This window comes from Sinocyclocheilus rhinocerous, unplaced genomic scaffold (genome assembly GCF_001515625.1).
Source record: "Sinocyclocheilus rhinocerous isolate Xijiao unplaced genomic scaffold, SAMN03320098_v1.1 scaffold44, whole genome shotgun sequence".
Classification (NCBI taxonomy): domain Eukaryota; kingdom Metazoa; phylum Chordata; class Actinopteri; order Cypriniformes; family Cyprinidae; genus Sinocyclocheilus; species Sinocyclocheilus rhinocerous.
Window position 1 is genome coordinate 695469 of NW_015631022.1, and position 24870 is coordinate 720338.

A 24870-nucleotide genomic window follows, 5' to 3' on the forward strand; every position below is an offset into this window, starting at 1 on the left:
GTGAGTCCTGAAAATTTACAGGTGTGAGTTCGGTTACAGAATGCGGTTGTCACACATAGCCGATCCTCCCTATAGACGGTTTCATCGGGCGCACGCGCCTAGCCCAAAGTTAGCTTCCGGTCTGTGTTTGTTTATCAGTCTGGCTATGGTGCCGGCTACAAACGCAGTTAAAGTTAAGGTGATGAATAGACTGAAGTTGGGCTCAGGTGGTTGTGCTGTGGGATGTGTTTCCCATACATTTATTTATTTGTTGTGCTCGCCACAATATCAAAACTGACCGATTGTCCAAAAGGCTTCGTTGAATAAACATAAGCACGTACTGCACGTTTAAAAATCAAAACGAGGCGCGGGTGTTTTTATATCACTGTATTTCTGAAGGAAGATTATCTTTAGGAAATTTTAGATGTCATTTTCATTTCATCTTGCATGTTATATGCCTGATAAAGCAGCACGAGGTTTTGTTCCGTCCTCCACACTGTGAAAACTCACAAAAGACTATTTTTAGCCAAGCAGCGCGGAGAGCCGCTTCAGAAACGTGCAGCGGCTGGCTGGTATAAACACAAGCACTGACTAGATCGGCCGCGATCAGCTCCGGTTCCCGTGGAGCCGTAATGCGCCGCAGACGAATGCAGTGAGGCGCAGATCAGCTCTAACGTCACTGAATCTGCTGTTAAAAATGAACCATCCATTCATCATATCATCATGCAAAACATACACGACAAATAGCGAATTTTTCATTGTTTCTCGAAACATCATAGCATTTCCACACCGGCGATGACATGACTGTGGCGCCCAAATCATGTATGTCCCCATGCATCATGTGCGTCATCACGCGTTGACGTCATCAAATTGCGATCGGTTCGTGAGATCGGCCAAGTGAAGTGAGTACCGATCGAGTCAAAGTGTGATTATCGGCCGATACCGATCTCCGGCCGATCGATCGAAGCATCCCTACTAAAAATGCATATTAAGCTGAGAGAGGAGAAAGATGACACATTTAAAGTAAATCTAGATAATTAATATTTCTTTACTCTGTCAAACGTTTTCACCCAGAAAGAAGTGCACACTTGGTCTCACTATTTTAAAATACTTCGTTTGCAACTTAGTTTGCAGATTGAAGTAAACACTAACTGTATGAGGCTTTGGTAGTTGTCTATCCGCACTCTGTAGTCCTCGCTCTGCTGGAGAGCCTGCAGGAGCTGATCCTCCAGTGACAGATTCTTCTCCACCTGACAATCACAACACAACAAGAAGCAGAAAGTTATCAAAATAGCTGACATATTGGGAAAAAACTGGTTTTGGTTTGAGTTGGTGACTTGTGCATTTCTTTATGCAAACAAATAGGTCAATTTGCCACATTCAAATAAACGCATGAATACACAAATAATGCACCTGGCTCTTATTTCTGTACATTATTTCTCATTGACGGAGTATAAAGCAGATGACTTGTTTAACAAAGTGGATATAACCAATTTTTTTAGAAGGAGGGACCAAATGTAAAAATTTAAGAATCTGCCACTGAAAAATACATATTGATTGACCTCTAATCAGAAGATCACGAGTTATTGGCCCACAATAACTACTGATACAAGTTCATACCAGTGTTTCCATCTGCAGCAGCTTGTTCCCCTGGTCCTGTAAACGCTCACGCTTCATTTCGATGACAAATAAAAGACTCTCCTGCTCCTGCTCCCAGAACGCACCAGGGCTGCCATGAGTCTGGGATGAAAAAACAGATACAGCTGAATACTGCAGCTATCTGAAGCACGCTTTGCCAACGGATCTCCACTCTCATCATAACAAACCTCAATATTTCTCTGAAGGTCTCTCTTGAGCGTGGACTCCTCTGCTCTGCGCTTTAACTCGTTGAACAGCTTCAGCTCTGACGTCAGCCCTTCAATCTGATCCTGAGTTCATAGGAAGTTCAGAGCAATCACTTCAAAATCAAGTCTGGTATGTCTAGCTTGACATGGGAAGTATATTAGATCAGCTCTCAATCAAATGTATTAAGGCAAATCAGAGCAGTGATGTTACAAATAGATGTGTTTTACCTTCAGTGCATTCTCAGCTGCTGCATGAGACTCATTTAAAACATTGTTCTCTTCACTGTGTAATCGCTGTAGCTCTGCAAAGTAAACAATTATTGAATATTACTATTTACCAAAAGATTATCTCTCTCTCTCATATATATATATATATATATATATATATATATACATACACACATACACACACACACATTTATGCTCTTAGAAAATGTGTTTGCCAGAGTTACTTTACATGTCTGCGTTTGTCAGCTGTTGTTAGTAATACAGTGCTGCTGTGCTCTGACCTTCTGTTGTGCTCTGATGCTGCTCTAAGGTGCTCCTCATCTGTTTTTCATGAAGATCATTTAGATCAGCGGTTATCTCAGTCTTTACCTGTTAACACAAGAAATTATGCATTTATTTATTATTTAATGCCTTAGCAGCAAAGGCTATTTTCATGGCAACGTAGTACAAATGAAAGTGCCCCTATTATGGGTAATGAAAGGTTCATATTTTGGTTTTGGGAGTCCCCAACAACAGGTTGACATGCATGTAAGGTCAAAAAACACTTTCATTGTCTTATAATATGCATTTATTTTTACCTTACTTGCTCAACGACTCCCAAACGATTTGCTCAGTGATTCATTTTTCCAAACCCCTCCTTTGCGTGACGCTAATCGGCAGTGATTGGTCCGATTGGTCTAATTTTCATTTTGTCATGCCTGTAATGCCTGATAAAGCAGGTTTGTCAGCAGTGCTGCTTTGTGTACAGCATTACCGGGGAAACCTCTATTTTTACCACTCCAAAAGCGGCACCTAGTGGCAAAGAATGAATTTGCATTTTCATTCAGACCAACGCGAAAATCGACTGATGGTCAAGTTTTCCCAAATCTGCGTGCGCAACAAGTGGGCGGACAATATGTTGATGTTTCATGTTGACATCAACATGAAACAGCTTGGGATTAGTTTTAAAAACGACTCCTTTCAAAGATTCAGAGTCGACTCTTTCTTTTGAGAGACAATAACTTTATTCACAGCGCACTTTCAGATTTAAAACTTTGCAGGATGTTTTCCTTCACTTAGAGCTGTTACACACTGCATGAAAGGTCATTTTCAAAAATCCATAATAGGGGCACTTTAAAATAAGAAACTTCTATAAAGAATGATATGCAATAATATTTTCAATATATAAAATAATACTGTTTACATAAGATCTTTCAGTTTGATATTTGATAGAAGTTTACCCAAGGATACTTCTTTTTTTTTTTTTTAAGTCCATTAATGAAATTTCTAAATAAATCCATTTAAGACATGATACAAAAACTTGGATAAATAAAATAAATAGATAAATAATAAGCAATAAATTAACAATAAATAAATAAGTTATAAAATTAATTATATGATAAATTAAAATATCAATTGCAATTGAGATTATAAAATAACAAATAAAATTACAATTCTAAAATGAAAAATAAATCTGAATATCTGTCAAACTACCAGTAAAACTTAAGCAAACCTGACTGAGTTCCTACGTGTGTACCTTAAAAAAGGATGTTTAGATAATGGCCAGAGCTGGAGATATATATATATATATATATATATAAAATATTATATACACACACAAATATATATACAAAAACCTCCTTTTGGGGAATTCTTTACTTGTAAAAACACTATTAAAAAGTAAACAAAAAACTATTTAAATAAATGAAAATAAATACTTTTTTTTTTTTTGTAGAGATGTTGGGAGATGTTTCCGGTTGGGATAGGTTATATTATTTATACATAGCTTTTTATACAAACAATGTAATGTTTTATGAAATGTTCCCAATTATATTGCTATATAATTGTGTTTAACTGTTAATAATTTTACATAATAAATTAGTCTGCAAAGTTCTAAAAAAATAAAAAATAAATAATAATAATAAATAAGCCATCTTTGTTCTCTCTTGTTAAAACAAGCAGTGCTCTACTGCGTTTAAACACAAACCAGCCCTCTTTACAGGGCAGTGAATAACATCCCTCCCTGCAAACAGGTTTAGCTTTGTTGGTCAGAGGTTAGCACAAGGACAGATGTACCAAAGCACACGTTCCCAAACCCTGAACAACAGCGCACAGAATCGGCCTTGTTCCCAATTATGCTGTAATGGAAAAGCATGTCTTGTTTATTGGCGCTGACAGCTTCATAACATATAACCGCTGACATAATCCGGGATCAGGATACTAGTCATTCTTGAATGCCTACATGAAGCTACATGTACTTGTAATGTATTCCATTCACAAGACAAAAAGAAAGGGCTTTGAATAAGAAGAGCTTTCAAACTCTACCTTCTCTATAATGCTGTGGACTAAAGTGCAGATGTCTCCAGGATGGTCCTTGAGGAGCTGATCTCTCTCCTGGTCTCCTGAAGCCGTCAAAACTGCATGTAGTATCTTTAGCTGACACTCATAAGTCTCCAACAGATTCTCCTCAGATGAGCATGTACCTGGGGGAGAGCAATTGAACACTACATTGTTTGCTCTATGATACATCTGAAACAATATCTCCATGAGCTTAAGCCAGAATCGCCCACGGCCAGCAACACAAGAGTATTAACAGGTCCCTGCAGCCCAACATCAGCGCTACCAAACCCCGCGCTCTGCCAAGAACAACACACTTCACAATGGAATCGTGGGACATTGAAAAGACACATGAACAGATAATAACCGTAGCACACGCATCACGATCTAGAAGTGCAAAACAAGCTTTTCAGTCACAATGCATTTTCTGTTTTCGTTTATCTAAAGAACATCTGCACATGTTCCCATGACATGATCGAGAGAAACCACTTACCACTTCCACCCTGAAGTTTGATGTCCTTTATGTGCTTCTCAGCTCCTTGTGCTTTATTTTTTTTCTGAAAGACATTGCAGACACGGGATCAATCATTCAAAAACTAGCTGACAAACTCAATCTACATGCTTTATCTACAACTTTAACATTTCACAGAAGTGTCATATAAATTGATTTTTGTTGCATTCCAAAGCAGTCTGACATTACCGGTGAGATATGCGCTCAAGATTGCGCAACCATGACATCATTGAAAAACCACTTGCAGTAGTGCAGTACACTTTGAAAACTTGAGCTGTATTTCTCAATGGGTGGAACAAGTGAAATCTAATTTACTTTAAAAGGTGCGGTATGTAATATTGACAGATAGTGATTGAAATGGGAATGAGCGCAACTGACAGCGGAAGGCGACGAGCCGTACACTGTAAGCTGATGAGTTGATTTATCCGTGTTTTAATATTCCTCTGCTCATAGAGCAGATGCTGCACGCTTTTTAGGAATCTGTGATCTCGGAGTTCGTTTGTTGGGTTCCATGGCTGCAATACGCTGTGTTTTCCACCAACTGGCAACCCAGGGTGTCGAAATACTATTGGATAAACGGGCAGTGGGCGGAGTCACACAGACCAAAACAAAAACCGACATTCTGACACGGAACACACATTTCAAAGTAGAATAACTGACTGTAACATTGCTTTTCAGAAAAACAAGTATGTGAACTTAGCATGTTTCCTAAATATCTGCGAATATACGGAGGTATTTTTATGCTTCAGTACAGTCAAAATAAGATTTTTTCCCCCATTGCAGACAGTCACTGCCTATTACATACTGATAATATAAATAAGAACAAAAACAGACAGACGAACAAAGTGTGAAGGCCTATTTAAATCCCACACATTCACTACCAAATGAGTAAAATTTTCATTTTTTGAAAGAATTCTCATGCTTACCAAGGCTGCATTTATTTGATTAAAAATACCGTAAAACTGTATTATTGTGAAATATTACCATTTTAAATAACTGTTTTATATATATATATTCTACTTCCTACTTCCATTTTTTTTTTTTTTTATATATAAACAATTAAATGGTGTCTGTCATAAAAAAATTGATGGATTTATTCAAACATAAATTAAACATTGAAGAACAGTAAAAATTATAATGAATATGTTATATGGTGCATATTTTTAGCAAAATGCCCCTCTCTACAGTTTATTTTTCTATCTGACTAATGAGTTTATGGTCACCGAATATGTTTTTTCTAAATGTGACGTTACATGACACATTGTTTGGATCAAAAGATGGAGCTCAAGGTCGGCAGCGTTCACAGGTGATTTAACATTTTGAAGCTTACGTGCCAAAAGTCTGCAGAGATATAGCCTACACACGCGGCCTCAAAACACTCACAAGTGCAAAATATCTCTCCTTTGAGAGCAAAATCTCCTGTTTAGTTCAGGTAAGAGATGCGTTTCTCAACAAAACAAATTTTCACAGCTCACTTAAGATTTGAGAGCTGTAGCAAAGACTATCAGTGAGTTAAATTTCACAATTTCACATTTAGTATGACTTTCAACTACGATCACCATGATTTTGGGGCTTGATGGCCCCTTCTCACCTTTCTCTTCAACTCTACTTTGAAGCCAACACCCTCATTCAAGAACAAAAAGAGTCAAACCTTGTCAAATCATCCTGGTTAATAACTACTGAGATTCTCACTGTCACTTGAGACTGTTTAAATGAGAAATGACAAGACATGTGCGGTTAAGTGTCAGGGTGAGACACAAGCCAACCAAAACATGACACTTATGCTTCACGCAATCCACAGTTTGAAAGGAACCAAAAGCAAATTATGTCATCCTGCCCATGTACACTTGTACAGAAACGCCCGCCTGGAGGGCATTCAGCTTTCCTCTACTGAATGCCACTTATTTTTATCAGGTTTATATTAGGAACTAATGTACTAAGACAAAAGAGCAAACTCTTTAAAGTATACACCTTATTAATCATGAAAACTATGTACAGACGAAAAGATGCAGCCAGAATACGAAATCTGCTTGCTTAATTTGCACGTAAGGCATTTTTCCATTGAAAAGCATTCTAAAGAAAATGCTTAATATGACTAAATGCATTCATATTCTGGGCTCAGCCGCTTGCTTATATAGTTTGCATCATCTGTAAGGTGTATGTTGAATTTAATCTTTTAATATCGCTTAATACATTAGGACACATTATGCTTTTTTTTTTTTTACAGAATTATCCACTATTTTTAGTCATTAAAATACTGCGGCAAGTGCTTTATATGGATCGCAAGTGCCCAAAACTTGCAGTTTGTTCACATCACTTTGTTTTTCTTCTTTTGAGAGGTGATTTAAACTCGTAGCTTGAAACAGATGGAAAATTGACAGGGTTGTGCTGCAGTTCGATGGATGTTTTGCCCTCCAGGTCGCCACGCCAGTCATGTGGCCAAAAACTATGAATAGCATTTTAAAGGTCTACAACTTTCTAATAGTGAAACAATTTAGTAGGCTAGGCTTACTTTTCAAAAATTAATCAGCAATAAAAACCCAGAACAGGAACTGCTTGCATCTCATAATTCGGTTTAATCCACAACAAACGCTATTATGCATTTGCTGGCTGTCTGTGGCAGGGAACCAAATGTTCTGGAACTTTAATGAACCCATGGCTTTATTGCACTTCGCCGTCATGTGGTTATTTGCTTTTGATGCAGCTCCAATAGAGGCTGTAATAGTGAGTGTAAGGCTTTCTCTGTTTGGTCTTCAGAGAATTTTCACACTTCTCCAGTTGTCCATGTCAAGTATATTGACACATGGCTATGTGATTAACAGGACCAAATGAACTCTGGCTGTTTATAGATCACATTAAAACTTGCAGTGAGAAACTCGGGACCCTGTGTCTGTCACATCCAAGCCTAGTGAATATAAATCCTTCAGCAATCTGGGCTAATGAAAGCTTGACCCTGTTAATATCAAAGCCAGATTTCCCTGTATGTTTGAAGGCCCCAGGAATGCATTGATTTTTCTCATGCATTTACATTAAAAATGTCAAATCTAAAGTGCCAATGATGTTCTAGTGGTTTTCTCTTTTAATGCATGCATTAAAAAAACATTAAAATGCAATTTATTAAAATAAATGGCTCTATATATGTCTCTTCTATGATGAACATTTTCAATATATGACTATGTGGTGCGACTGCCCAGAGTTAGGTGGAAAATTACAATTAAAATGCTGAAATTCTTGAAAAACAGAAATAGTTAAATAAGTAGTTTGACAACCAACATAAAACTGACAAGACCTCTGCAGACCCTCACGCATGCATGTAAAGGTCAGTTAAAATACATCACATTTTCCTCAGGTAAAATAGAATAACCCTAAGGAAAAGTCTTTGTACTCAAGAATAAAAAATAATTAATATCTGTATAAAAAATATTCCATATTGAAAAACATGAACCACTGACATTTTCCCCTTTAATGCATTCAAAAATACATAAAAAATGCAATTCACAGTCAAAATAACTAGGTTAAAAAAACACACATAATACTAAATAAAAAAAATGTCAAATTAAAATACTGAAATTCTTAAATTAAAAAAAAGTTTCCATAAATATCCAAAATAAGTTTTTATAAATACTTTGGCAATCTACATAAAACAGACATAATCAGGTCATTAATTGTTGATTTTCCTTTTCTTGACATATCACATGTAACTTATGAAAACGTTCATTTTGTTCGTCAAGAACAAGAAAAAAAACTTAGCTATGACTAAAAGTTAATTATATTTACAAAGCTGTGTACCAAAATACATTCATTAAAACCGCTAAATTATAACATTTACAGATAGTGATACAAATGTTTTCCAAAACGTACGAAACCAACAGGTATACAAGAGGGTGCGTGGCTAAAACTACATTTAAATTACATTTAAAAGGCGTTCATCTTTTTTACCACCTCGTATATCCTGATTTTGTCATTGACCGAAATGCGGAACAATTTAAAAGCTTGCACAAAGTGCTCAAACTTAAACGCTGGATAACACGCCTTTAATTTGTCACAACGGATGTCAGCAGCACATTTTAAACAACAGTAGATCTCATCTGTTCAACCCGGCATCTGTTTCTAATTAAAACTTTCACAAGTCGACAAACTATCATGAGAGCTTTTGCATCGCATTAGGGAGGAAGTAACAAGTGATTTGAGAGAACAAAACAAGAGTGGCTCCCATAATACAGACACATTTACACGTGCTGTATCCGCAACATTTCTCGCCTCTGACCTTGCTGCGGCTCTCATTGTGAGTTTGCATTATTTGTGAACATCCTGAGGAGCTTTTAAAACGACCTACCTTTTTCCGGGAGACCTGGCCACAAACCTTGCTGTTGTGACAACCCATGCTTCTCTGCTCTGCCTCTATGTTCTACCCCGTTGTCGCTGGTAAGTTTTTGGCTGTCTGCAGCAGTTCAAATATGAGCTGAGCTCTCATTGTCGAATAGGCTGAGAGTGAGCAGAGGGGCGGGAACTGCAGAGTCAGCGCGGCGTTCCGAAAACGCAGGCTGCATTTACATGAACAAGCGGGAAATTGGTGAATCTGTGCAGAGCTGCGTAAACTGATGCACACCGCAGCTTCCTCTAATGCAAAAAATAAATAATAATAATAGGCTAAGTAAATAAATAAATAATGAAAATTGTTTTTGGTCAATACAATAGTATGTCCCTAAATATTATGTTCATTGTTTTTCCCCTAATTTCTTTCTTTCTTTCTATGTAATGTATTTTTTCTCTCTCTTTTGAATTTTAATTGCCGTATTGTTTGGCCATCCTTGAACCCCTGGCTCTTTTTTTTTGGCGTATGTTTTTTCACATTTGTATTTCCTAAGCAAATGTTTAATAAAATAATAAATAAATAAATGTCCCTAAATATAATAAAGCTAAATTAAGTCTTTATTAAATAAAGTAATTGTTTATTAAATAATTTTACATTGTTTATTATAGAAATATTAACAAAATAGAAAACATGACAGAATAACACGGCGGATATCGCATTTTGCATAAAATTAAAAATTGTCTTTTCAAATACCGACCAGATACAATACTGATTTTGGCGGGAACTCTTTTTATTTTTTTTTAAATGGCGTTTATCGCGTTTTGGAACCAAACTCTTCATATGCATGTATGGATCTGGGTATTTGGTGCTAAACCACTTTCACTGACAATGTTTAATTTATGTTTATGCCATAAGGAGGCCATAGTTACAGGTCACATGGTAGCTCAAACACATTGAAGTAATGGACACCGTGCATTACAGTTAATATCACAGTTTGTAAACAGTTAAATATCTTGTATACAAAAATAAGGTTAAAAAGGAAAGTTTGATGTTTGAGGGTTAATTATAGACTATAGGCCCTACAGACAGATCGTTACTATCTATCTGGTCAAATAGAAAAACATTGCAATGAGCAAATTTAGCAGTAGGCTAGTTTCTTTCCCCAAGTCAACTCTCTTCAAATTGAAATGAATTCTGACAGTAAAATGGCCATATTATCCAGCAGATTTGAATGAGGAGTAAAAATGTGAGGCTCACAGGTCAACAGAGTGAATCGTAAGTTGTATTGTATTTTAAGCGGCCATATTGTCATCCCGCTGCTGTAGAGGAATTCTGTTTAGAGAAACTGTCAAAACAGCAGTGATCCATAGTCAGCGTTGAGGTATGTGGATGCACATGCTGAATGTAAACATTACAAGGTTTATACTGGCTGCTAGTTATGATTTCATCACCAGTGTCATTTTAATGACAAATGAGTTAAACACTAAGTGTACATTTAGAAAGAGAGAAGCATGGATATTTAAACCTTTCTTCAATTCTGTCACTGCCTATTGTAACAACATATTGTCAAATATTCAGTGGAGAAAATATAAACGGGCAGATCTGAGCTCATCGTATTCACTGCTCTATATGGTGCATACAGTAGTGTGTCAGAGATACATCTATCTTTGGCCTCTTGGCTCTCTTGTTTGGTATATATTAAGCGAAACATTGACTTCAGATCTTCTGGGTAATTTGAGACTTTCCTTTTTGTCGAAACTCTGTCTATTTATAGTAGGGTCTCTAATCTGTCATAAGAGTGATAGACCAGTTGTTGCTGAGAAGTGTGCGTCATGACAAACTTTCCATTGACAGGCAGCTGCAGGGACTCGGCAGCTTAGTGGTGACAATAATAAAGTGAGCCGTCTGCTAGATCAGCTCTCCAGTTATCTACAGGAACAAAAACACAGCAGTCGCATAAAACAGTATGTTTGGATTTAACATAGGATTTGCCAAAGTTAACAGGCTTATCACACATATGAGGTCAGGATTTGAAGGGAGAACAATAAATCAAGTCTGTTTTCCTTAAAGGGGTCATATGATGCGATTTCCCTCGTTTATAATGGGTTTTAATGTTTTTGTCTCGTCACTCCGGTTGGCATGGCATCACAAGGCATCACAGTATGGTAAGGGGTGTAACATTTCCGTCACACGCTTGAGGTATTCGGCCAATCACAACGCACTGGATAGCTGGCCAATCACAGCACACCTCGCTTTTCAGACCGATGAGCTTTGTAAAAATCGACGTGTTTCAGAAAGGCGGGGCATAGAGGAGAAACAATAATGTACATTATATGGAAAATAATGTGTTTTTTGAACCTTAAACCGCATAAACACATTTCATTACACCAAATACACCAAATAATGTTCTTTTTAGCAACATCATATGACCCCTTTAACACTCGTCAGGACACATTTCCGTGCATGAATTCTGTATTGTTTTGGTACAATTTTTGGACAATAATGATTTTAGGTTTGTATTTTGTGACTATGGGAATTGAAAAATGATGTTTCAAACCTAAATGAGATTCTTTCTTCTGTTGAACACCAAAAGAAGATATTTTGATAAATGCTGACAGTTGACAGTAGCCATACTAGCCAATGACTTCCATAGTATTATTTATCCATACTAAGGAAATCAATGGCTGCCGTTAAAACAGTTAATTGAGTGGAATTTACTGTTGTAAATATATCATAATTACAGTGGATAGTTTTCCGCCACAGAAAAAAAAAATTCAAAAGGTAACTGCAACTTTTTATCTCACAATTCTGACTTTTTTTCTTAGAATTGCAAGAAAAAAAGTCAGAATTATGAAATAAAAAGTCACAATTACCTTTTTTTTTCTTTATTCCCTGGCGAAAACGGGATCCCATAGAGAGTTGTACACATGCATTTAATGCTGGCGCAAAGCAATCTGCCATTTATATACTCCCAGAACTGATGTTTAGGGGGAATGTGGCCTTTCGCCTTATTAGAAGTCATTTTGAATTGATATTTAAATGTACAAACATACATGGAGTTGCTTTAAGTTCATTGTTTGAGTTCACATAGTATATTTCTCCATTTCTAATATTGTTGGGTGTGATTTTCTGCATGGTAAATGCATGTAGTCTGCCAGCCAGGAGTAGTATGTTCCACAAAGCTTTATGAACGTGCTTTGTGCCACAAAGCTCTTAAAAAAACCAGACGCAAGCTCTCAGTCAGCCAGGAGATAACATTCTTTCCATTGCTCCCCCTCCAACCCCAGGCATGGTGTAAGCCTCAAGGCCTCGCAAAACCTCTGCGTTTTCAAAGGGCAAAATAAAACATAGAAGTCCTACTGAGAATTCTGTCTGTTAGGTTGAATTGAAACTGTAAAAATAAAATTGTTATGCATAATAATACACTATGCTGTTCGCATACTGCTGAGAGTTCTAAACTTCAGAGTTAAGTCTGTATAGGTGCATTTTAGTAAACAGCACATTTCACATGTCAGGAAAGTTTTACAAGTGATGGTACATCTGGGTTCAGCAATCATTAAAAATGAAGAACATGGCTAGTCTTGCTCTCGGGGGAAATCTGCTGTGGTTGGTATTCCACCTGGACATCTGGATTGAGGGCTGCATGTACAACTCTTGAAAGACAGCCTGAAAAATCAGGAATGCAAACAATGTTCACAGGAGGAGAACAAACCTGGCTGATGTTTTACAGTTGACCATATGAACATATTCTGGGAAAAAATTTATATCAGCATAAGAAAGTAATCAATGCACAGACGTCTTCATTTTAAAATCTTCACTGTTGTGAAATAATTTCAAATTATTTTGCCAAATTATATTTTGATTTTCATTACAATTTGTAAGTCAGAGCCAGATTTTAGACAGCTGGAGTTTCACAGAAAATCACGTAGTGTTTGATGGGCACGGATTCAAGTTTTTTTTTTTTAGCTTTATACTCTTTTTCCATCTATTTGGAGAATATCAAACATGTTTGAGCCGATTTTAGAACTCATATTGTTGTCATGTGTCTCTAAGCAATGAGGTACATGTTTCTGTCTGAGTTTGTTGTATTTAGAACAACTTTAAAGTCTGTTAGTGTGTGTGATCCTCAGTCGTTTTTCTGTTTCCACATAAAGTCATGAAGTGTATGAATGATGCCTATAGGGTTTTAAAATCTGTCCAGATTTTAAAAGTCATGTAGTTTATTCCAGCCTTAACTGACATTCTTCTGTGGAAAGCACAATATTTTGTGCACTTTGCTCCATAAAACATAATCATACAGGGACCAGAGGAAATCAAGCTAAAAAAAAGATAATAAAGTACCATATAAGCAGTCCAAGCAACTTCCCTCCACTGCCGCTCTCAAATCTCATTAGTATTTGCATATATTTAAACTTTTGGTTATTTGGGCATTTTGCATCGCTGACATCACTGACACAGCTGTGCAAATGAGATTTAAGAGCTATGGCACAAAGAAAAATAACATTTTAAAAATAATAAACTAGTGTAGCATTACAGATTCACTGGGGAAAATATAATACATAACTAAAAGAAAACTGTTATTGATTTGAATGTTTATTAAGAACAACAATTTAAAAAAAAAAGTTTTTTATCAGTAACTGAATTGGCTTCTTTTGCCACTGGATCACATTAGTGCATCACTCATCATTAATCACATTAGTGCATTAATCATGATGGGAACGGTAGAGGTTACAAGAGTTTGAATCCTGAACCCGTACCATCTCAAGATTAGTCCTGGACATTTGGCTCTTTTTTGACACTTTCCCAAAAGCCAGGAAAAGAGATTGCTACATGACAGCAACAACTACATTTCATTGCGTTGGTTGTGCAGTACTGATGCTATTGAGAAGCTGACTTTAAAGGTGACATATCATGAAAATCTAACTTTTCCAGGTTTTAATAGGGATGTAACGGTATGAAAATTTCTTATCAAGATTATAGTGACCAAAGTTATCACGATTATCAATATTATCACGGTTTTGTTCAAATTAGATGAAAACGTTCAAAAAGAACTGATACACACACTGAAAACATTTCAATAAGTTTTATATTTGATTTAGTTAAAAGTGGCTGTAAAACATCAGCTCCAGTGGGGCAGATGGATAAGTGCTTGTTTTTGGCTTATTGACGCGATCGACCAGGGTTCGATTCCGCCTCTTGCCGAACTTTTTTTTTCTCCCTTTTCATATCTCGTATCACATCGTAAAGGCATTTATTTTCAATAAAAAATTAAGGAAATAATCAAAAAGTGGAAAATAAAGTATCGGGTAGGGTTAGGGTAGGTGTAGGGAGGGCTTTATTGTACCAATAAGGTGGCATCCATTTAATAATTAAAATTATAATTTACACTCAATACGTTATTATTGCATACTGTTTTATAATGTCGGCTGGTTCTTCCCTGTATACGTTGATTGACAGATGTCTCGTCAGAGACTTATATTACATATTGAAAAAAGGGGCATAATATGCCACCTTTAAGGCAGCTCTTTTTTCAGAGCTTCCTAAAATGATCTGTAATCTGAAATTGGTCAGCCTGTTAGGCAGTAAAAAATTTGGTATGTAGATACCAGATGATGGCCAATAGTAGTCCCCCTGGAAAAAACAGATAAATATTAACCTTAAAGTCGGCATGAAACGGAAGTTGCGATTGTCTTTTCTTCTCTGCTGTGATGTATATCAGAGTGAAACAGCATCTGAAATGAGAGGGCGGGACTTGATTTCATCCTTCATCCTTCCAGAGAGAGAGAGAGAGAGAGAGAGAGAGAGACTGCCTGAATGACTGAGCGCATCTTCCATCAGGTTGTCATATTCATGAAAAAAATAATAATTAGTTTGCGATGTTCTAAGGGTAATGTTGTCGTAATATCCTAAAATATTTTCAATGTTTAAGGGTAACGTACTCCCTTATGACTGGTGTCAGTGCTACAAAGTGAAGCATCAGCTTCAGATTTTCCCCCTGTCGTTTATTCCAAACGTCACTGATGTCACTGCAGCTGCTGGCAGTTCCAGATAGCTCCGCCCTTGCGCCATAGCTCGTGACCGGAAGAGTAGAGGAGTCGTTTTGAGGGGGAGGGGAGGTTAACGTTTTTGATTAAAGATTAGGAGGGCACATGAATTTAAAACAAAAGAATGAAGTGCACAGATAAATTATTTATAATAAACACTACAGTATTCCATTAAAAAATAAGAATTTTCCATTTTGATTTCACGGTGACTTTAAAAACACTGATATAAAAATACATAAACGTTTGCTGTGGATGTTCAGTGAATGAGGACACACTCACAGCTCTGAGCGGGCAGCCACAGGGGACGCTAGATGAACGTTTAGGTTCAGGACAGAGCTCCGGGATTGTCATAAAGAGCTGGGTCAGCCGCACACAGGCATCAGGATAATAACAACTTCCTAAGTCATCAACACAAGGTACTTTTATCCATACACCAGCAACTTCTCTTTCCAGTGTCAAGTTCACCTGAAACAAATAAAATAACATCATTTTTTGTAATCCAGATGATTTTACGAAGGTACAGAGCACAGTGTTGAGCTGTTGAAATGTGGACAGACAGGTTTACCGTCTGCACAACATTCACAGCAAGTCTAAATACATTCATAACACCATGAGTTTGTAGGTAATAGAATGGGGTACAGCTCAGTTTAGAGTTTCATGGTACCAGGGTTATTAATGCTAGACCAATAAAAAAGGCTTTTAAGTTTACTTAAAATAAAACAAAAGGTCAATAAATATTAGCTGAAATAAAGTATACAAAACTTTTTTTTTATTTCAGCACTACATTTTTCATTTTAATTTAGTTTAACCATGTACTAAAATCACTAAAATTAACACTGAAATAAAAAATTATAAAAACAATATAGATATATAAAACCTAAAAAAACGAATACAAATGATTAAAACACATTTAACAATACATATACTTTGACACAATACATTATATAAAACACTAAATAAAATATTAATAAAAACTATAATAGAATCTCAATTTGAAGGGTAAAAGATCACGTGAGTAGGTCAGTTGTCATCAGTTGAACTCACAGGGAAGGGAGAGCGCAGATGCAGCTGCTATTACATACACATCCCGGTGAAGGAATTGGGTTTGGATACACATGAAGAGTCTGCACATATGTAGGGTCGTCTGGCTTTCCACAGTTTTCCCAGGAAAAGCCTCTGAACTATTCAGTAAGAGAAAGTACTGTAGCATGTGGCGATGCAAGGAACACTAAAACTGTATTAAAACAATCTCATTTCAATATCTCACGTTCTTACCTTTGTAAATGCAAAGCTTCTCCTGCTATGCCATTTGCTCGAGACATCCAACAAAATACTGCTGGCAGCGAACAGAGCGATAAACACGGAAATGCAGCTTTTCATTTCGCACGGCTGATTTACAGTAGTCACCATTCATTTTTGGGTAATTATCTCATTTGTATTTACTTAAAGTTAAAGATATGAATAAAGTCATATGATATGAAGAGGTGAAACACCAATGCGATCTATGCCATATCAAAGACACTTAAGGAACTGTTTGTCATTTGAGTTCCTTATGGTAATGAAATATGTTTTTTTTCCGTGATTCTTTTTGTCATTTATGAAAACAATTATACAGCGTTGTACAGCGACCTCTACAGGCTGATTCGCACAGCACCATAAGAACCCGTTTAAAACAATGGTCAATGGATGATGGTAACGATAGCTTAAAAAATTTATAATAATATATATATATATATAATTTAGGCTCCTTTAAACACTACTCTGTCACATGTTTGAGGAATACAGCACTGATATAAGATTGTTATTTTAAAAGTTAGGATTATTTAGTGACATATACTATCTGAATATATATGAAATTGTATATATTTTATATAATATATATAATTTAATTAATTAGTTAGAAAAATATATAATGTGAATCAAATACGCCAAATACAATTTTACTAGGCTATAATAAAACCATGGTTAATGTAAAATATTAATAAGTTATTAATATTTTAGACAATATTGTCTGTTTTTCAATTTTCACTAGTATTACTAAATTCTTACAGCAGAACCGTTATGCATCTCCAAGCAACACTCAGCAGCGTTTCATTTCTGAATGAATCTGTGTTCTGAACTACTTGGTGCATCAATGAATCAACAGCCCATTTGTAAAGACAGCCTTTTACTTAAAAAAATAAATAAATTGAAATAAAATAAGAATAAATTACTGACACATTTCTTGTATTATCTTCTCAAAATTCAAATTATGTTGACTCAAATAAATTTTTCTATCTATCTATCTATCTCAAATAAATCTATATATCTGTCTATCTATCTATCTATCTATCTATCTCAAATAAATCTATATATCTGTCTATCTATCTATCTATCTCAAATAAATGTTGACTCAAATAAATTTTTCTATCTATCTATCTATCTCAAATAAATCTATATATCTGTCTATCTATCTATCTATCTATCTATCTATCTATCTATCTCAAATAAATCTATATATCTGTCTATCTATCTATCTATCTATCTATCTATCTCAAATAAATCTATATATCTGTCTATCTATCTATCTCAAATAAATCTATCTGTCTATCTATCTATAAATAATTTATTATACAATTTATAGCATAATTTTATCATTATACATTATAAAACATAACTACTAAACACTTGAATGTTTGAATGTTTATTAAGAACAAAAAACAGAAATTTCCCCTTTAAAGAAAACTGAGAAACTTAGTTCCACCTTGACACTGAACGTTGTTAACCCCAGAGAACAAAAACAAATCACAAAAGCAGAAGTTAAAACTAGACAAAGCATTGTTAACATGTTAATTAAAATAAGTAAAAAAAAAAAAAAAAGGAAAACCAAAATGTGCAGTCCAGTGGATTATAAAGTAAACTGATGTGAACAATATTTACAACTTCCACCAATCATTTAAAAACAATTCAATGAGATTTATCATTAGTTAAAAAGAAATATGCTTATTATGACTGAAAATTCATCATTCTAAAAAGTTAAAAGAGAATCTTAAGTAAAAGTCCTATAGAATAATCAAATACTGCTTTTCTTTTACTTCTTGGAGAAATGCAATGAGAAGCTGATTTTGAGGCATCCCAGTTCTTTCTCAGAGCTTCCTAAAATGCTCTGTACTCTGTAGTTGCCATTGGTCAGCCAGCCAGGCAGTTCAACGTCTGGTATGACGATTTCTGATGATGGCAAAGCATAATCTCCCTGGAAAAATGATATGACAAATGTTATGCCTCTTAAAATGCAAGACAGATTTTTTGGTCACAATAAGAAGACATTATTAACCCATAAACACTTGCATGTTGAGTAAAATCTCCTGAATCGGGACACACTCACAGCTTTGAATGGGCAGTGGCAGGGCAGGCCGTATGTGTGCAGAGGCTCAGGACAGTCCTGTCCTGGCGGGATGAGCTGATCGAGCAGGTCACAGGCATTAGGATAATGACAACTTCCTATTTCATCCAGACACGGTATTTTCACCCACAAACCTGCTATTTCTCTTTCCAGCGTCACGTTCACCTGAAACAAATAACATGGTGCGAACATGGAATTTAACAATGGCTTATGGAGGCACAAATTATAAAAAGTGACAATCATGGAGGTTTACAGCCTCTTGTGATAGTCACAACAAGACAGACAGCCAGCCAAAGATTCAGGGATAAAACATTTATTTCACTAGCATAAACTAGGTCACGAGAATGACCGGGAACCTCTGAACTCCATTCCTAAGCCTGTCTGGTTTTTTTGTTGTTGTTGTTAAATGTCATTGTAGTATTTGCATTACAGTAGCATTACAACTTGACAATTTTGGAAATCAGAAATTATAGTGAAAATTAAGCCAAGATGCAACTATCAATTATTTTTTCATAAAAAATATAATAATAATTATTATATATATATATATATACACTCACCGGCCACTTTATTAGGTACACCTGTTCAATTGCTTGGTAACACAAATTGCTAATCAGCCAATCACATGGCAGCAACTCAATGCATTTAGGCATCTAGATGTGGTGAAGACGACTTGCTGAAGTGCAAACCGAGCATCAGAATGGGGAAGAAAGGGGATTTAAGTGACTTTGAACGTGGAATGGTTGTTGGTGCCAGACGGGCTGGTCTGAGTATTTCAAAAACTGCTGATCTACTGGGATTTTCACGCACAACCATCTCTAGGGTTTACAACAATAGAAGATTGGAAAACCGTTGCCTGGTCTGATGAGTCTCGATTTTTGCTGCGACATCCAGATGGTAGGGTCAGAATCCGGCGTAAAGAACATGAAAGCATGGATTCATCCTGCCTTGTCTCAACGGTTCAGGCTGGTGGTGGTGGTGTAATGGTGTGGGGGATATTTTCTTGGCACACTTTGGGCCCCTTAGTACCAATTGAGCATCGTTTAAATGCCACAGCCTACCTGAGTATTGTTGCTGACCGTGTCCATCCCTTTATGACGACCGTGTACCCATCTTCTGATGGCTACTTCCAGCAGGATAATGCACCATGTCACAAAGCTCAAATCCTCTCAGACTGGTTTCTTGAACATGACAATGAGTTCACTTTACTCAAATGGCCTCCACAGTCACCAGATCTCAATCCAATAGAGCACCTTTGGGATGTGATGGAACGGGAGGTTCGCATCATGGATGTGCAGCCGACAAATCTGCAGCAACTTCGTGATGCTATCATGTCAATATGGACCAAAATCTCTGAGGAATGTTTCCAACACCTTGTTGAATCTATGCCACGAAGAATTAAGGCAGTTCTGAAGGCAAAAGGGGGTACAACCCGGTACTAGCAAGGTGTACCTAATAAAGTGGCCAGAATCTATCCAAACTACTGCTCCATCATGACATTAGGTCATTCCTTACTTCAAAAGGAAACAACAGATATGATACCTGCTTGCAGCACCCCTTGTGGCAAGACTGAGAATACGTACATGTGTGGCAATGACACATTTAATCTACTTACATACATATGTTTTGGGCCAAAGACTGCAAATACAGTATTCAAAACATGCTAGCATTAATGGCAGAATCAGCAGTTCTTCATATGAACAGTGAGCTGGAGCGCAGGGGGAACATCAGTAACCGGCTGCCAATACATTCCTGACCTCATTGGCTTGGAAGCAGAACGAAAACTCCACAGACGGAGAAAGCAAGAAGTGGAGAAAGATGGGGGAAGGTTACATAAACTTTTTCCTAAGCATACTAGCACACAGAGGAATTACAAACGGTTGCTTTAAATTCAAATTATTTTTTTAAAAATATATCAAATTACTTCCTGATTTATTGCTCCTATCTGTATAAATCAAAGTAAAATCTGGGTGTTTTCCTAATTTTGTTTTAGCATGCATCTCATATTTCATAGATTTTTTTTGTAAATTAATAAATTATAAATAAGTGACAAGCACAGTACAGTAGAGTTCCTCCTCCTACGAAAAAAATACGGAATAGTAGCTGCGTCCCAAATGACGAACTATACACTATGCACTCATACACTATGTACTTAAGCACTATGTACTCAACCATGCAGAGTATGAATTACATAAAGTTATTCTGTCATTCATAATCGGAGTCTGATAGCCCCTCCCCCTTCGCTACGTAATTAAAGCTGCTGCAGTTGAGTGCATGAAGTGTCCAACATTCCACACTTCATTTTTTCGGTTAAGTGCATCATCCGGGTACTTAAAGTGCACTGTTTCTTTTTGGAATTTTCAGTGTGAACGCACTACTCGCACTATGTATGCTTACAAAACGGCATAGAATAGTGCATAAGTACGCGATTTGGGACGCAGCTAGTGACTTCCTAAAAACCAAAAAGAGGAAGTTGTCATGGGCAAACTTTTGGCATCTCTGAAAAGCTTAACATCTACCTGGATATTTGCCTTTAGAGATATTAACACACACACACACAAAAAAATGCCCCCTACAAAAACATGAACTGTTGTGTCCCAAACGAAAATCAAAATGGGCTCGGGATTTCTAGAATGCTGATAAATGTCTCTATCTTACAGAGAGAGGAGATGTCAGCGCTACTGATGTGGAGCCCGACGCCGCTGCTGTCAGCTGTCCCGGGATGGAAATGGGATCTGGAGAAATACTGAGACTCTTCATCTTTGCAGGATCATCTTGTGCACCGCAGTTTTGCCAAGAAAAGCCCCACACCTATTCGATGAGAATAATGAACAAATGACAATTTAAATGAATTATATATATATAAAAACAGTCTGAGCACAATATTTAACACCCTTACCGTAGTGAATTTAGAGATTCTCCTGCCGAGCAACTGACTCGAGCCTTCCAGCGAAAAACAGTTTACAGCGAAGAGAGCAATAAACACGGAAACGCAGCTTTTCATTTTGCACGGTTAATATAAAAAAAACACGAAGTGTACCTTGAAATTTTGCTTAACTAGAGAGTAGAGAGCTTCACAAAAGCGCACGCGAACATGCCCAAACACTAGCACTTCACAGCACGGTGTGATTTAGCAGCACCTGACACAACAACAGGACTATAAAAGGCGTTGAAGACTATTCGCTTCCCATCAGGAACTATCAGAACCCGTCATGCGAGTGTGTTGTGGTATTTAAATACTTTGCCATAATTCTTTCCGCATTTTATTTAGCCAGCACTGCGATATACAGTGTTACAGCGCCCTCTAAAGGCAGGAGGAATAACACCAGGCCAGTAACGAACGCGCTTACTAGCAAAGATGCTGGTTAAACAACAAAACTATAACTTTCAGAGAAGAAAGGGACATTTTTACACAAGTACACAACTTATAAAAATTACAACGATACAACTAAGAAATCATTTATTAAATCAGGTAAGCACATCTTCATGCTGAAAGACCTCTTTCCTTATCACCTGCTGCGAGTTCAACAATGCTGGCTCTGGTGAGTTTATAATTTAATTCGTTTAATTTATCATTGCTTTATTTGGTGTTATTTAGTCTATGCATCACAAGTTTGTATATGTTCCGTGTCACACCCATTATATGTTAGCTCCATCATACAGAAACTGTTTTTGATTTTTAGATACTTTACGTAGGTCCTGTTGCATATATAGCAGCACTAGAAAAGCAAAATGTTCTATATATGTGTGTATCTGATGGCATTAACTCATGTATGCTTGAACTGCAGTTTTGAATCTGATATTTCCCTACCAACTTATCACACAAAAAATATACATGCATTGGATGGTTGGCATGGAATGGTGTTCTTTGAACAGATGGAATCTTTGTAGACATACTGAAACACTTGTTTCTCTGATCCTTTGCACAGATCTCTTCACACAGAAGTGTTAGTAGAAATAACATGACGTGATGTGGTTGTGATTATAGTGTCAAAGTTACTGTCAGCTTCTAGAAGGCCTTGTTCTAAATACGGTCTGCCACACACACACTCTTCGCTTCTTGTGTGATAGTCTCTTCCCATCTGTTAACCTTTTACCATAAGAAGTTATACATTTACCTTATGAATGCATCTTTTAGCTACTGAAATATATGTTCATTCTGAATTATAACAATAAACAAAACCAAAACAACAATGGTAGAAAATCTAGAATCCATAGAAAAAGTACTGATAATTTTCTGCGGGGACATTAAGTTTATGGACATTTACATTCAACCTACAACACAACAGTGCATGATTCAAAATATTCAAAATATTAGAAAAAACACCTGTGGAAAAATCAATATGTAAAATTCCTTCATATTACAGTGTGCTTTATTTTACTGACTTTTCTTGTGAATTTTTTCACAGCCTTTTTACTGTTAAATTTTTTAAAAATAATATTTTCAGAATTCTATATTTATTTGTCTGATGTTGCTTATTGTGTGAAAATTTTAATTTAATTTAATTTAATTTAATTTAATTTAATTAAGAATACACGTTCAAACGGTTTAGTAATTGATTTTGAAAGGAGTGATTGATTTTATCTGTGGTCTCTCTCAGGCCACACAGTACCTGATTGTCCTTTGTCTTATGTTGATTGCTATTTAAATAAGCATTGTTTATTGTTGAAGTAATGCTGAAACCAGTTGCATTCTTTTGTTGTCGTCATCCCTGTGGCCACAAGATGGAGATCTTGTATTTGTGCTTAGAGAGTCATGCTGTGACCTATGCAAATTTGCTCTTGGTCTGTCAGTAACGTGTAAGTATACATAAATCCATACATTTCCTAAACCACAGGCACATTAATTCAATGCACACATAAATTCAATCTGATATAAAGCTAGTAATGCGCACACATTTTAATGCTGAATAGTTTTATGGGAGAAATTCCCGTGCAGAGTTGCATCCTACAATCATTTCATGAGAAATACGAGGCTATGTCATTTTCTTTGTCAGTATCATGTGTTATGAATCACAAAAGAGTGCATTAATCAGGGTTTCAGGTTTTATTTGATGCAGCGCTTGTATTCACAGGCCATATGATGATACTGTAAGTGCGCATGAGTCACCTTTAATCTCTCTGCATGTGCCTGCAGGTAAATGCCAGCCCATATGTGCCAAATAATCACCTAATGTTTCGATCTAAAGGTACGTGAGCTATTCAAACACAGCTTTGTTCATAAAGTTTAACTCCTAAACAGTGCTGAAGAAAATCACCGCTTATCAAATTACTGTACATACTTGCCCAGGGATTTGTCAGTGTGTTCAGAGGTCATGTACTGTACTTAAGCTATATGCATTATAACTACACTCTTAAAAATAAAGGTGCTTCACGATGCCATAGAAGAACCTTTTTGTCTAAATGGTTCCATAAAGAACCTTAACATCTGAAGAACCTTTCTGTTTCACAAAAGGTTGTTTGTGGCGAAAGAAGGTTCTTCAGATTACAAAAAGGTAAGAAAGAGATGGTTCTTTAAAGAACCTTTGACTGAATGGTTCTTTGTGGAACCAAAAATGGTTCTTCTATGGCATCTCTTGAAGAACCTTTTGAAGCACCTTTATTTTTAAGAGTGTATATAGCAAAATATGTCATGATGTGTAAAAAGAGTTTAAATGCACATAACCCATGTTGAAGCACGTTACCTCTAAACACACTCATAAATCTTAGATGAGTATTTAATTTGATTAGCAACAAAATAATTATACATTGGCAGTCAAAATTTTGGAAGAATGATTTTTTTTTTATGTTTTGAAAGAAGTGATATGTTCACCAAGGCTGCATTTATTTGATCAGAAAAACAGTAAAAACAGTAATATTGTGAAATATTCAGCAAAGCTAAATTTTTAGCGTCATGTGTCACATGATCCTTCAGAAATCATTCTAACATTTATTATTATTATCAATGTTGAAAAGAGTTGTGCTGCTTAATATTTTTTATATAAAGCATTTACCTGAAACAGAAATCTTTTCTTTCTTTCTTTCTTTCTTTCTTTCTTCGAATGATTTCTGAAGGATCAGAGTAATGATCCTGAAAATTCAGTTTCACCATCACAGGAATAAAAAAAAATATATATATATATACAGTGGGTACGGAAAGTATTCAGACCCATAGAAAACAGTTGTTTAAATATTTCACAATATAACTGTATTTTTGATCAAATCAGTGCAGCCTTGGTGAGCATAAGAGATGTCTTTCAAAAATATATATA

The 24870-nt window shown here is 36.2% G+C and overlaps 3 protein-coding genes across 3 annotated transcripts in view; all 3 read right to left on the minus strand.

Annotated features, from left to right (window-relative positions):
* ccdc69 (coiled-coil domain containing 69) overlaps positions 1-9415 on the minus strand; it is a 14553-nt gene extending 5138 nt beyond the window's left edge. Inside the window, exons 1-8 of the mRNA XM_016553638.1 lie at positions 9215-9415; positions 4861-4924; positions 4356-4513; positions 2333-2420; positions 2052-2125; positions 1806-1907; positions 1600-1719; positions 1132-1229 (exon numbers count right to left, since the gene is read on the minus strand). Of these exons, the coding sequence (XP_016409124.1) occupies positions 1132-1229; positions 1600-1719; positions 1806-1907; positions 2052-2125; positions 2333-2420; positions 4356-4513; positions 4861-4924; positions 9215-9262 (752 nt within the window). The 5' untranslated portion in view covers positions 9263-9415. The remainder of the gene's footprint in view (positions 1-1131; positions 1230-1599; positions 1720-1805; positions 1908-2051; positions 2126-2332; positions 2421-4355; positions 4514-4860; positions 4925-9214) is intronic.
* A 1686-nt stretch (positions 9416-11101) lies between these two features.
* LOC107741090 (ganglioside GM2 activator-like) lies at positions 11102-16617 on the minus strand. The gene is made up of 4 exons (XM_016553682.1): positions 16513-16617; positions 16320-16418; positions 15517-15702; positions 11102-11122 (listed from the first exon to the last, which is right to left on the minus strand). Exons 1-4 carry the CDS (start codon positions 16615-16617, stop codon positions 11102-11104), a joined length of 411 nt encoding a protein of 136 aa, XP_016409168.1.
* Positions 16618-17939: 1322 nt separating this feature from the next.
* On the minus strand, positions 17940-21895 carry LOC107741106 (ganglioside GM2 activator-like). The gene is made up of 4 exons (XM_016553696.1): positions 21519-21895; positions 21278-21430; positions 18602-18784; positions 17940-18469 (listed from the first exon to the last, which is right to left on the minus strand). Exons 1-4 carry the CDS (start codon positions 21621-21623, stop codon positions 18308-18310), a joined length of 603 nt encoding a protein of 200 aa, XP_016409182.1. The 5' UTR covers positions 21624-21895; the 3' UTR covers positions 17940-18307.
* Between the last annotated feature and the right edge of the window lie 2975 nt (positions 21896-24870).

Bases quoted from the DNA above. Each gene is read 5' to 3' on its own strand.
- LOC107741090 (XM_016553682.1), bottom strand. From the start codon at position 16,617: ATGAAAAGCTGCATTTCCGTGTTTATCGCTCTGTTCGCTGCCAGCAGT. The intron at 16,419-16,512 runs GTAAGAACGTGA...CTTACTGAATAG, and splicing joins GAAGCTTTGCATTTACAAAG to TTCAGAGGCTTTTCCTGGGA. The intron at 15,703-16,319 runs GTATGTAATAGC...TATTTGTTTCAG, and splicing joins CAATTCCTTCACCGGGATGT to GTGAACTTGACACTGGAAAG.
- LOC107741106 (XM_016553696.1), bottom strand. From the start codon at position 21,623: ATGAAAAGCTGCGTTTCCGTGTTTATTGCTCTCTTCGCTGTAAACTGT. The intron at 21,431-21,518 runs GTAAGGGTGTTA...CTCATCGAATAG, and splicing joins GAATCTCTAAATTCACTACG to GTGTGGGGCTTTTCTTGGCA. The intron at 18,470-18,601 runs GTGAGTGTGTCC...TCATTTTTCCAG, and splicing joins GCCACTGCCCATTCAAAGCT to GGAGATTATGCTTTGCCATC.